This window comes from Giraffa tippelskirchi, chromosome 10 (assembly GCF_054371585.1).
Source record: "Giraffa tippelskirchi isolate mGirTip1 chromosome 10, T2T-mGirTip1v1.2.pri, whole genome shotgun sequence".
Classification (NCBI taxonomy): Eukaryota; Metazoa; Chordata; class Mammalia; order Artiodactyla; family Giraffidae; genus Giraffa; species Giraffa tippelskirchi.
Window position 1 is genome coordinate 122,008,104 of NC_137284.1, and position 12,681 is coordinate 122,020,784.

At 61.5% G+C, this 12,681-nt stretch overlaps 1 protein-coding gene across 2 annotated transcripts; it reads right to left on the reverse strand.

Moving 5' to 3' along the window:
* Positions 1–53: 53 nt before the first annotated feature.
* AEBP1 (AE binding protein 1) lies at positions 54–9,846 on the reverse strand. 2 transcript variants are annotated; one of them, XM_081535287.1, is made up of 22 exons: positions 9,263–9,846; positions 7,416–7,599; positions 7,168–7,340; positions 6,560–6,622; positions 6,361–6,432; positions 6,082–6,216; positions 5,925–6,005; positions 5,401–5,478; positions 5,193–5,276; positions 5,025–5,078; positions 4,274–4,383; positions 4,057–4,196; positions 3,648–3,732; positions 3,407–3,551; positions 3,217–3,302; positions 2,928–3,051; positions 2,457–2,653; positions 2,183–2,362; positions 1,616–1,967; positions 1,396–1,535; positions 1,147–1,246; positions 54–927 (listed from the first exon to the last, which is right to left on the reverse strand). In XM_081535287.1, the coding sequence occupies exons 1-22, from the start codon at positions 9,513–9,515 to the stop codon at positions 308–310; spliced, it is 3,456 nt and encodes a 1,151-aa protein (XP_081391413.1). In that variant the 5' UTR covers positions 9,516–9,846; the 3' UTR covers positions 54–307. The 2 variants fall into 2 exon arrangements, with proteins under 2 accessions (XP_081391413.1, XP_081391412.1); XM_081535286.1 differs by having other exon boundaries at positions 7,168–7,599.
* Positions 9,847–12,681: the final 2,835 nt, after the last annotated feature.

Sequence of the window (12,681 nt, forward strand, 5' to 3'; positions counted from 1 at the left end):
CTCCCTCCTCCTCCCCTCTCCTGGCTGGTCAGGATGGCAAGTGGTCAGTGATACATCTGCCAGTGAGCTTGGTTTATTGGTGTGGCCTGGGCAAGTGGTTGAGAAGTCTGCCCCAGGGCTTGCTCATCCAGCCCCATCCCAGCCCTGCAGCAGAGCAGCAGGTGACCCTGGCTCTTAGGTCTCCATCACATTCATGCCCCATCCTGGCAGAACCCACACCGGGGGGCCCTTCCCTGTGCTGATGGCCGCGGAGCTGGCCAAGGCAGTGTGACTACTGGTGCAAGCTCGCGTGTTGGCAGACCTGTTCTCAGAAGTCCCCAAAGTTCACTGTGTAGGTCTCAACTGTGGTGAAGGGGAAGTCCGGGCCTGTGACTGTCTCTCCTTCCTCCTCCTCCCCTTCCTCCTCCTCAGGTCCCAGCTCTGTCCCAAACTCCGTCACCACCTCCGTGTAGGTCTCCGTCTCCGTCTCCGACTCCTCCCAGTTGACTGTGGTCTCTGGTGGAAACTGCCAGGGCCCCAGCGTAGAACTTGGGGCTGGGGAGGGGGCAAGGTCAGCGGTGGGGAGCAGTGTTGGGGTGGTGGGGGGCGACGTGGGGGCGGTGGCCGGGCTTGTGGTGGCATTGAGGCGTCGGAGCCGCATCTGTTCGCGCATGCGCAGCCTATACTGCAGGCGGCGGCGTTGCATGCGCCTCTGCTGGGGGGTCATGGGGCGCGATGGGTCGATGTGTGGGATGGGCCGGTTCCCGTTCATGGCCATGATCTCACGGATGCGCTTCCAGTTGGAGCGAGCCAAGATGAAATTGCACTGAGTGGCCCCGATGTCATAATCCACGTTGCAGGTCTTCGAGCTTGGGGTATAGCCCTCTGCATGGGCTGTCACGCGGTACTCACCAGGGTTCAGGATGCGCCAGTAATCACCACCACTGGCTGCAGAAGGAGGATGGGTTTGGCTACCTAGGAGTCCCCCCTCCCTCCCAGGCCCCAGCTCTGTCTGAGAAACCCACAGTCCCTCAAGCCCTCCCTCTGGTCGGGGTCCAGAGGAGCAGGGACTTCCTGGGCAGGGCAGGCCAGGCTTGCTTTGCCAAGGGCATGCACAGGTTTGGTCCCCCATCCTGGGAAGTGGGGTATAGTTGTACACTTGTGTACCTGTCTTCACTCCGTGGTTAATGCCACCCACGGAGATGGTGGCATTGGCTATCGGGATGCCTTGCTCGTCTGTCACAACCCCCTTGATGCCACGGTGAACCTGCAGGGAAGAGGCAAGGTGGTGTCTACATGGAGACCCCACAGGACCTGCTGTTCCCCTGTCCTGTCCACGAGGTCCCCCAGCCCTTCACCAGCCTCTCCCCAAATGCTGCCCCACCCTTCCACCAGTCCCTGTGGTGGCCCCCACACCTGCTCCATGAAGGTGAGCAGAGCTTCCTTGTTGTTCTCCCACTCTCGGGGCAGCTCGCTCTCATGAGGGAACTTATCGCAGCCCAGGTAGATGGAGAGCTCCAGGCAGTTGGTGTGCAGGTAGCTGAAGTCATTGATAGCTGGGCAGGGCAGACACAGAGCCTCAGTCACCCCTGCCCATGCCAAATGCCCCACCACAGACCCTCCCAGGCCAACTCACTCCCAGAGCGGGGTTTCCACTTGGCCCCATTGATGATGCCCATGCCGCCAGTGTAGTCCTGTGCTTGGCACCCTCCCCGGTAGGGCTCGGTCATGGTGAGGTGGGTAGAGGCGAAGGAGATGGCCAGCCAGCGGAAGATGGCGTGGTCTGGGGTCTCCTGGGCCTCAGATACCTCTTCTTCATCCTCTCCCCGGGCAGCCGCCATGGCCGCAGCCAGAAGCTGCTCCTGGCTGGGTGTGCGGGCCATATCGTAGGGGTAGGACACAAGCCGCTCGCCACCGTTCAGGTTTGCCCCCAGCACGAAGGGGTTCTTCTCCATCCAGGCAATGATGGCCCGGACCTCTGTGGATACCTGGGGGTGGCCAGGGGGAAAGGTCTGGTCCACAGCCTCCATCACCTGCCATGCAGACCCCACAGCAGTACTCACATCCCCTGGGCCCCTCGGAGCCCCTGCAGTCTCAGCACCTGGCTCAGTCTCCCTCAACCCACCCCCAAGTCCCGAGCTCCACCCAGACCCCAGGGTCTAGGTTGCTCCCCTAGGCCCTGTTGGTCAGGCTGTGTCCTCACCGTGGCATCTGGAGAGAGATAGCGTTCAGGGATGGGCAGGTTATTGTTGGGCACCCGGTAGGGGACCCATTTCCTCTCCTCGGCTCCCCAGAGCACAGAGTTGAGATCCGGGAAGTCCTCATAGATGTCAAAGCCCTCCTCGGTCCACAAACCCAGTGCCCAGTTCCCAAACTCTGAGCCCTGGGGAAGCCAGGAGAGAGGGGGTCAGCATCAGCAGCCCACTCCCAGCCCTGCCCCACCCAGGCTCCGCCCTGACCCCCTTCCCTCCACCTACCATCTGCGCTGCCACCTCGTAGCCATCAGGGTTCAGCGAGGGCACCAGGTGGATGCGCGTGTCTTGCACCAGGCTGCGCACGCGTGGGTTCCCATCGCGGTATTCGCGGCACAGGTATTGCATGAGTAGGAGCAGCAGCTCTCGGCCCAACACCTCATTGCCGTGGATACCAGCTGTGTAGCGGAACTCAGGCTCCCCTGTGAGGGTAGGAACCTCAGCAACCAGGCAGCCTCCTGAGGCCTGAGGCCCAGGGTATCTGAGGAAGGACCCAAACCAGCCTCATTCCCAGGAGACTGGGAGTGGCTGAGGCTTTCAGGGCCCAGGAGGGGCTCCAAAGACACAGGTGGGAGGTGGTGAGCTGGCAACATCAACAGCGTAGGCTCAACTGCAGTACCAGGGCCTTGCCTCTATCTGTTGGGCTTGGGGAGGACCAGGCTTCCAGAGGGTCCAGGGGGCTGTGGGGGCCCTCACCCAGCTCGTGATCCCCGGGATTGTCTGAGATCTCCATGGCATAGATCTTGAGCCCTCGCGAGCTCTTCCCCAGGCTGTATGTGCGTGTGATCGTGGGGCACTGCTCATTCACCACCTTCATCAGCTGGGTGCCAGAAAAGACAGGGAGTTACACAGCCCACCCCCCTGCCCCCAACCCACCCTCAGTGACCATGCCTCTCCCATGGCCCCGTCTGTTCTGTGGGGAAGCACCCGTTAGCCCCGAGCCCAGCCCCTGGACAGGACCTCAGCCTCAGGACAGGCACCCCACCTGCCGCATGTCCTTGTAGCTGTGGTGCCGGAAGTCCAGGTCATCGGTGGTCACCACCTCGTTCTGTGTGTAGTAGCTGTGGATAGCTGCAGAGAAGGCAGGCAGGCAGGACCTTGAGCAGTCCACCTGCCAGCCCACGCCAGGTTGCCCCAGCCACCCGTCCGTGTCCCTGCCAGCCCCAGGCACTCACGGGACACGGGGCACCCCAGCACCTCCAGGCGCATGCACAGGCTGCCGTTCCAAGTGAGCGGGTAGATGCGGATGAAACGGGCCACTACTGGCTCCGGGAGCTCGCTCAGCACGGGCGTGTCCTTGTCCACGTTCCCGTGGAAGGTCTGGGAAGAGGCAGGCCTCAGAGCAGCCCCCAACCCTGGCTGAGGCCCACCTGTGGCCCAGACAAGGAGGGTAGAGCTAAGGGCTCAGGTGCCCACCATTTCCTCGTAGCCGTTGGTGTACATCACCCATGTCTGGCTGTCGTTGCTGAAGCCCACGAAGAAGGAGGTCACGAAGTCGTCACTAGGGGGCAGATGGTGGTCAGGGCAAGGCTGCTCTCCCTACACCAGGCTAAGGCCCAGGCCTTCAGGCGGCCTGAGCCCTCTCTTCTGGGCCCAAGAACCCAGAGCACGTGCGGGGCTAGCTGGGGGTCTGGAGAGGCTGCCATGCCTGCTGCACGGCTGTGGGTGGTTGCTTTGCTTATCTGGACTGAGGGAGCTGACAGGCCACAACCAAGGAGTCGGGGTGGGGGCCCTGGAGAACCCACCAGACGGTTCTGAACGGGACTCAGAGCCACGTCTGGAGCCACCCATCCCTACCAAGTGCCCGTGAGCCTGGCAGACGTACTGGATGCTGGAGTCGCGGCCCTGGGTGATGACACCTGTGAACTTGGTGGTCCTTCTTGTGTCTACCTCGATCCACTGGGTCTGGGAGTCATCCTCAGCACACCACGCCCCATCGTAGTAGTCGTCCTCAGTGTCGCCGGCCTGTCAGGGACAGCAGGGAGGCTGAGTGGGCAGCGAGCCCCTACGCAGAGGGGAGATGGGCCCATCCTGACACCCACCTGCATGTTAAGCCGGCCTCGCTGTGCGCCCAGGCCGTGACGCAGCATGGAGGAGGCCCGGATCTGGTTGTCCTCAATGCGGTGCGACTCCATCCCGATGGGGGGGCACTCTGGAGACACGGCATCCCAGGCTAGTGACCCACTGGCTCCATCCCTCCATCGGTCCCTCCCTTCACCAAACCCAGAATGGAGGAGCCCAGTACCCACTTCCCCTCACATCAGGGGGTGCCAGTTAGGGCAGCTCCACCCTAGCCCGTACTTCCCCTACTTGGGCCTCAGCTTCCACCTCTGGGAATGTGCTGAGGATGCCAGGTGCCAAGGGGACATGAAGCCTACATGAAATCACAGGGACGGCCACCTCAGGGCCTGACCCGTCACAGGCACTGTCTTTATCAGGGCCATCTGCACACCTGCCTTGTGCCCCGAGTTCTGTCCCTGGGGTCAGGCCCAGGGCAGACACTCCAGGGTCTCTCCCTTTTGCATCACAGGACTTTAAGAGCAGGAGAAAGTTCTGGAGGCCTAGAGTGCCATCAGGAAATCTGGGTTTGGGACCCGCATGTGGCCTTGGATGGGTCACTTCTCCCATCATGCTTACCCAGCGGTTATTGCCCCTCCCCACAGCCCTCATACCCACCCTACAGCCCCCACACATACCTACACCCCCCACCACACCCCTAGTCCCCACATCCATCCTGCAACCCCTCCAATCCCCTTGTCCTTATACACCCTAGCCTCTATACCCCTCACTCACTGATTTTCTCTGCTGGGGCCCACTCCTCCTCCGACTCCTCACCCTTCCGGGGCCCTGGGGGGCAACAAAGGGAGGAGGTGGTGATAAGGGTCCCAGAGCATCTAGGAGTCTGGCTGGCCTCTCACAAGGAGGCTGTGTAGGCCCAGCCCCCAGCCCCCAGAGACACACCTTTGGGGTCCTTGCCCTTCTCCACAGTCCATTTGTCGTCCGTCTCCTCCTCCTTGGGGCTGCTGCCCTCCTTTTTGGGTTTCTCTGAAGGATGGAAGGTGGGAGGGTCCTGTTGGCTTAGCCCCGGAGTTCAGGGGGCAGGTGTTGTGGGGGGTCAGGCCTGCACTGGGGGCTGGCCCGGGGGTGGGGACAGTCTGGATCCACTCACTCAGCTCTTCCTTCTCTTCGTCTGTTTCCAGGCCATTGTCGGGCTTCTGGGGCCTGGGAGGTCGGAAGTAGTAGTCCACTGTGGGAAGGGAGAGCCCTGATGAGAGGGCCTGGGGTTGGTCCCAGGACCCCACCCCAGGAGCTCCCAGGTTCACAGGAGCCCAGTGGGCAAGACGAGGAGGGGAATGGAGTCCAAAGGGACCATGCAGGAGGGAGAAGAAGGCAGCAGCTTTGAAGGGATGGAAGTCCCGAGGGGTGAGGGGTGGCTAGGACCCGAGCTCAGCAGGGTCAGAGAGTAACACTCACGGAGCTTAGGAAGAATAGGCCAGAACTGAGGGCAATGGGGAAGAACTAAATCAGGAGCCAGGAAGGCTCAGCCTGACGGAGGAGATCAGATGAGGGCAGCCAGGTTGGAGGGGGTGGCGGGGGCAGTGGGGTTGGTGAGGTCACTGCCACCAAGCTGGAGATACAGGCAGCTTGGCCCTGGGATGCAGCTGTGGCGGGCAGGGGGCCCTGGGCACTCACTGTCATCGTAGTTGGGGATCATGTAGCCGTCCTCATAGTCGGGGAGCAGCGGGGGTGGCAGGGGCTTCAGAGGCGGCGGCTCTGTGGAGGTGGGAGGCAGGGGTGGGCCAGAGCCCCCTCTCCTGGCACCCCCACCCCAAGTCTGCCCACATCCTACCGATCTTATCCTCTGGGGCCTCAAAGCCCCGCCCAGGAGGCTCAGCCTTCTCCTCAGGGCGCTCAGGCCGGGGCCTCTCTGGCCTTCTCCTGCTGGGGGGCGGCCTGGGCTGCTTCTGGCGGCGGATGTATTCAACTAGGGGAGAGGGTGGGCTCTGAGCCGGGCCAAGGTCAGGGAGGCTGGGGCCTCTGAGTGGACTCTCGTAAACCCGGGCCAGGGGTCGGGATCTAGCCGGGGAGGCAGGGCAGGCGGCCCTCCCAGACGGCGGATCCTACTTACAGTCCTCATAGTCTTCCCGCTCTATCTGGTCGTTGTAGTCCAGCGTGGGCTGCTCTGTCTCCTCCTCCAGCTCTGGAGGAAAGTGCTTGTGGCCACCTCGTGGAAGATACTTCCTGATGCCCCCACCCAGCCCCACCCTGGAAACCCAGCAGGCCAGGGTGATTGGTCCCTTGAGGCCAGGCACCTGGTACCCACTCACCAGGCTGGTGCTCCACGTCGGTCTCTTCTCCTGGACCCCCCCAGGGACCTGGGAGGGGTCCACCTGCAACACAAACCCCAGGGGCATGTGGATGGGAGACCTACCCTGACTACTGGCTCCACAGTGAGGCTTCTCAAGACCTGGGCCCTGCTGACACCCTCTGAACAGCTCACTCCCAGGAAGGCCTGGGCTGCTCGGGCCCTCAGCACCCTGCTGGCACTTCTGGAGGGACAGAGAGCTGGATGGCTTTCTGGGGAATCCAGGCATCGCTGTCTGGGAGGACCTGCTGCCCCAGCAGGGGGGCACCCTGCAGGCTCACAGCCCAGTGACACATGGGCAGGTGGCTCTTAGGGGGCTCAAGGGTCAGAGACCAGGATGGTGGAGAGCTAGCCCCATCCACGAGGCCGCCAAACACTCCCTCCCCAGGGAAGGAGTGGTACTGAGGGAACCTCAGCTTAATTGCTGTGTTCATGACAGCAATGAGGCCCCAGCGCCCATCTGGTCTGAGGATCTGCAAGAGGCAGGGACTCAGGGAGCCGCCCTCACCGCCACCCCTCTGCAGCCCATCAGGTCAGAGCCCCCAAACCCCAGAAGAGCCCAGTACACACCTCCCTCCTGGGGTAGTTCCTCATGGTCGGGGCTGAGGAGTGGGGGCAGTGGCCATTCCAGGCTTTCAGAGGGGGTTGGGATGGGGAGCTTCTTCACAGCTAGAGGCCTCTTAGTGGCCTTGGGGGGCTTCTCCTTGGGCTTCTTGGTGGCCTTGGGGGGCTTCTCCTTGGGTGGCTTCTCCTTGGGTGGCTTCTCCTTGGGTGGCTTCTCCTTGGGTGGCTTCTCCTTGGGCTGCTTCTCCTTGGGCTTCTTGGTGGCTTTGGGTGGCTTTTCCTTGGGCTTCTTGGTGGCCTTGGGGGGCTTCTCCTTGGGTGGCTTCTCCTTGGGTTTCTTGGGAGGCCTAGAGGACCCCTCCGGGGGCTGCTTGGTCGCCTTGGGGCCTTTGTCCTTCTTCCCTTTCTTCCCTTTGTCTTTGGCTTTTCCCGGAGGCACTGTTCAAGATGCAGATTCAGGTCAAATCAATGAAGAGCCCCTTCTATGCCCCAGGTATCCTCTACAAGGTGCCCACAACCTGGGCAAAGGGGCTATTGGTAGTTCTGTGTTTCCCAAATCAAGGAAGCTGAGAGGTTAAGCCATTTGTGGTCATGGAAGAGCTGGGGTTGGAACCCAGGCTTTCTGTCTGCGAGACGTGCTGTCACCACCACACCTTGGCCTGGGTGGCTCAGCTTCTCAGGAGCAGGCCCTCACCCTCCCATCTGCCCAAGGAACACCTCACAATCCACTCTTTCTCCACACGGCCCCTTGGCCAGTAAGGGCCCACTATTCTGTGCTGGTTATGGAAAGAGCAGAGGGTGACTAAGCCATCCAGGCCTGAAGGAGCACCCAGTCTGAAGGAGGAGGCAGTCTCATTCCTCTCACACAAAGTGAAGGGCATGGGCCTGGGGCCTCCCTGGAGCTAGAAAAGCTTCATAGAAAAGGGATACGCATGCACGATCCCCTCCAGGACTAAGGAGTCTGGGGTGGGTTGGAAGCCATAACCACAGGGTATCCTGAGGCCATGCAGAGGACAGAGGGACAGGCAAGTACTGCAGCTGCTTGCCCATCTCAGAGTCTGGGGGAAGGAAGGAGCAAGGGCAGGGCCTGGGGTTGCCTGTAGGAATCTTCCAGGACCCTGAGCAAATGCTGCTGAAAATGTAATGGGGTTGTGGGGGCCACGTGACTGAAATACAGGAAAATCTACAAAATGCAGACAGCCAGGAGAAATAGAGCTGCCCCAGCAGCAAGCAAGAAGCCGGGATAGCAATCCTGGAATGGAGAGGGGTGCTGAGATGGGTCCCAGAACCCGTCCCCCAGGGGTGGGGGAGGAGCCAGGAAAGATCTACAGCAGGACAAAGGGGAGGGGCTGCTGATCTCAGGAGTGATGGATGGTGCCTTGGAAGTCTCCTGGAAGAGAGATCAGCAAGACCCTTGCCCACCCTCCAGAAGGCCATGATAAACAGCTAAGATTTATTGACAACTGATTATATAAGAGGCACTGGGCTAAATGCTTTGGTGATGTATCACCTCATTTAATCCTCACACTAACCCGGGACCACTGCCCACTGCTCCTGGAAGCCTTGAGGAGACAGGAGGTCTTCTGCACCCCCTCCCCTGCCTCTGTACTCCTGGAGTAGGAGGCCAGGCAGCAGAGTGCTGGGGATCCTTCCCAGGGAAGGCTGGAGGCTGGGTCTCTGGGAGTGGTGTGGCACAGACAGTGTGTGCCACAATCAGGCTGAGTGGCCCCATTGAGACAGCAGGGCCCTTCACCTTCACACTGCCCTGGGGAGGGGGCCGCCAAGTCCCCTGGTAGCTCAAGTCTAGTCCCTCCAGAGGTTTGGGGGCTGTGCAACAGGGACTGGGAGGACCCAATCCACTGGGCAGCGGACCTGCTGGATGTGTCTCCAACCTCAGAGGGCTACCAGCCAGCGCTGACCTCTGCCTGGCACTGTCCCGCCAGACATCTGGGCTCTCTTGTGCCTTACGGAGCCATTCCTCACGCTGGGCAGACTGGACATCGGCCAAACCCTACAGAGGCCCGCCATTCTCACCTGTGGTGCAGGGCTGTCCGGGCGGCCCCCCATCACGCCGAGGGCCACCCCTACCCAAAGCTCTTACCCTCTTCGGCCACCCCCGGACGCGCCCCCGGCTTGCCCCCTGTCTGGGCTTTGCGGGCGGGACGGGTGGGTTCAGGGGGCGGTGGGGCCTCCACGTCGTCCTCCCGGGGCTCGGACTCCAGCTCGGACAGGAAGCCCTCGAGGAACTCCTCGATCTCGTCGTCGGTCAGCACCGTCTGCGGGCGCCCCCCGGGGCACAGCGCCAGCAGCACCAAGAGGCAGCCGAGCAGGGGCGCCCCGAGCAGGGCCGCCATGGTCACAGCACGCACTGGGAAGCAGGGGCGGTGGGGAGGGGGCTCCGGGGGAGAGGTGCAGGGAGGAGGGGTCCGGGGAGGGGTGGGCAGGGGGGTCCGGAGAGGCGGGGTTGGGGTTGCTCGGGGAGGGGTGGGGGGTGATCCGGGGAGGGGCGGGTGGGAGGATCAGGGGTGGGTAGGGGACTCCGGCGTGCGGCGCAGGGGTGCTCCGGGCCAGGCAGTGACTCAGGGGTCGGTGGGGGCTCAGGGATGGTCAGGGGGTTCCAAGGCGCTGGCGGCGGCTGGGAGCTCAGGTCCCGCGTGGCGCGCTCCCGCGCGGACCGCCTTCTCCAAAGCGCCAGTGGCGGCCGGGGCGGGGGCGCCGGGGCTTCCGGAGCCGGCCCCCCCCACCCGGGGGGAAGGAGGAGGAGGAGGAGGAGCCGGGCGTGGACGGAGGGGCTGCGGGGGGGCTGAGCAGTCCAGGCGCCGCGCGCGCTTGGCACTTCCCGAAGTGGGAACTGCGGGCGGTGTCCCGGACCTGGGCCCCGCGCCTAGGAAGGAAGGCCCCGGGAAAGGAAGGCTGGAGGGATTGTGAGGTCCTGAGAGTGCTGGTAGGAGGGCCCCGACGCCCCTACCCCGCTCAGTCTGTAATACCACCTCCAAGCCAGATGGGAACCGGAGGCGGTGCCCCAGGGGTGCCCGAGGGATGCCCCAGAGCCTACTGGAGGTGAGCGGGAACCCTGAGAGCAGAGCCAAGAGCAGAGCCAAGCCATGGACTCTGGCCTCGGGGACCTTACCCCCTCTACAGAGCCCCAGGAGAGTCCCAACCCATCCTTTCCTCTCTCTGGAGTCTTCAATCAGACATCCAGCTAACCCCCCAGGTCCATGAGAGCCCGGTCCTATGCTGGCCCTCAGGGAGACACCACATTTTGGGAATTCACTCTAGCCAGGGACAGGTGCAAAACTGCCCTGAGGGCAGGCTAACTGCTCTGTTGGAAGTAGGATCCCCCATTTAAGATTGCCTCTCCCTTCCAACTGACATACAAGGACAAGTTTGGGGGGGGGGGTCAGACATGGAGCAAGGAGAGAGGAGATACCATTCACATTTTATTAAATTGTATGCGTCATTCATAGGAATGGGCTGTCAGGGGCAAGGAAGGACTCAGCCCTGACACAGCAATTTCTATACAAGTGCAGGGAGTTCTTGCCCCCTCCTGCACTCCCAGCAACAGAGGGAGGGATCCCACATTAAGAACCCCAGAAAGGAGGCAGGAGGCAGCAGATAAGACACTACCCCTGAGGACATGCGCCAGCTGAGAGAGTTGGTAGGCGCCTTCAACACAACCAAGCTGTGTGCTGGGACCTGCCATGGGAACAGATCACTCACCACCCAAATGCGAGCTGCAGATGTTTTCCGGCAAACCCCATCCCCTATAGTTTCTTTTACTGTTTCCTTGGTGAACGTTGCTTCACCTGTAGAGGTATACTGTTTTCCCAACAGCTGACATCCCAACAAGGACAAACAGGCATTCCTCTCCTTCCTCTTACCAGATCCCAGTTTTTTAAAAAAACTGTGTTTACTATGCCTCCATCTATCACATTGATTGGGGTGGGGGGAGGTGTGTGGGGTGGTGGTACATAGATCAGGTAGTCAGAGAATCCCAGATGGATTAGTAATGTCTGCCATGGGTGCCATGTGCTGCCGTGTGCCTGGTATTTCCATATGGCTTCTCAAAGGGCAAATGTCGCCTGGCCCCAGATGGGCATGACACCTAAGGCCAGAGCTCCCAGAACATTCCTCCTTGATGGGATGAGGAAGCAAGAAAAGCACACCTGAAGCCTGTGGGCTCCAGCACTGAGTTTAGCAGCACTCAGCCCCGAACCCACGTTGTCTGTCTCAGGAGGCCCTGAGATGATGAAGAGGAGGCAGCCGAGGAGCGTGGTGGGGGCTGCTGGCTCAGCCCCGAACTGGGGCAGGGGCAGGATCCAGGGGGCTCTGCCTTCTCTCACCTCTTTCTTTCAAGACCCTTCCTTCACTCCTAGCTCCTGTCACTTCCCCAAGGAGACCAAGGCCACCCACCTGGGCTCTCGGAGCATGCCTCACCCCCACCCCCAGTCAGGCCTCCTTGTCCCTGTGCTGTCCTTGCCCTGCTGTCCTGGCAGCAGTAGGATGTAGCAAGCTCTTACCCATAAATGTCCTCTGTGAGCCTCTGAATCATCGTTCTCGAAACTTCTGTCTTGGAATTTGTTCTGTGGCCCCCAGTTGAGTGTGTCAAGTAGGGAGGCCTGAGGCTCGGGGGAGGGGGCAGCTCTAGAACGTCACTTCCCTGGGAACAGCTCCCAAGTTCAGCTGGCTCACACATGGATCAGATTTGAGCTCCACATCCTCTGCCAGGGAAAATAGAAGCCATAAGAAAATTAAAAAGAAATAGAAAGAAGCTTTTCCTCAGCCACAGTGAGTCACCAGCAGGAACATGAACAAGGCCTTGTGGGAAGCTGGGCCCTGGAGTGGGGTGGGCAGGGGGCTGGGGGCCCTCCCTGCCTCCCTCGAGGATCTGGGCAGGTGAGGGGGTGGTGACTGCTGTCCGTGCCAGGCCCGTATCTCCCCTCAGGGAGCAGGGGTGGGACTCCACTCAGCTTTCAGACCTGCACTCAGGAAGTCACGCAGACCTGGGCCCATCAGGAGACGCCTGTCTGCCGAGGAGCCCTGTCATCTAAACCAAACTCCCCAAGGGCAGCAGCCCAGGCCAGGAAGAGGCAGGCCAAGAGGTGGGAGACTTGATGCCTCCTGTGGCTGCTACTCACCCTCCTGGAGTCCAGCGCCCCTTGCCAGCCGGGGGGGCATCTGTATCCAAGTCCAAGGATTCTCCTGAGCTAGTCTGGGAGTCTCCCGGACATCTTGGGCCCCACCCACCCCCCACCTCCATCTTCCTAAGGAGAAGCCTGGGCCTTTCCCTCTGGCACAGTGAGGCCTGCCCTAGAGGCCACAGCAGCACTGGACTTGACAGGCAGAGGCAAGGTGACATCTCACCCTGGTGGACCTATCCTTGCTGCTTCCAAAGTGGGGAAGGGACGTTCTGCAGAGAGCTGACATGGGCTGGGGAGGGAGGGAGATGGCATGCATGGAGTTTTCCTGCAGCCTTGTGAGGGTCAGGCTGGCGGAGTCCACAGATGCCAGGGTGGGGAG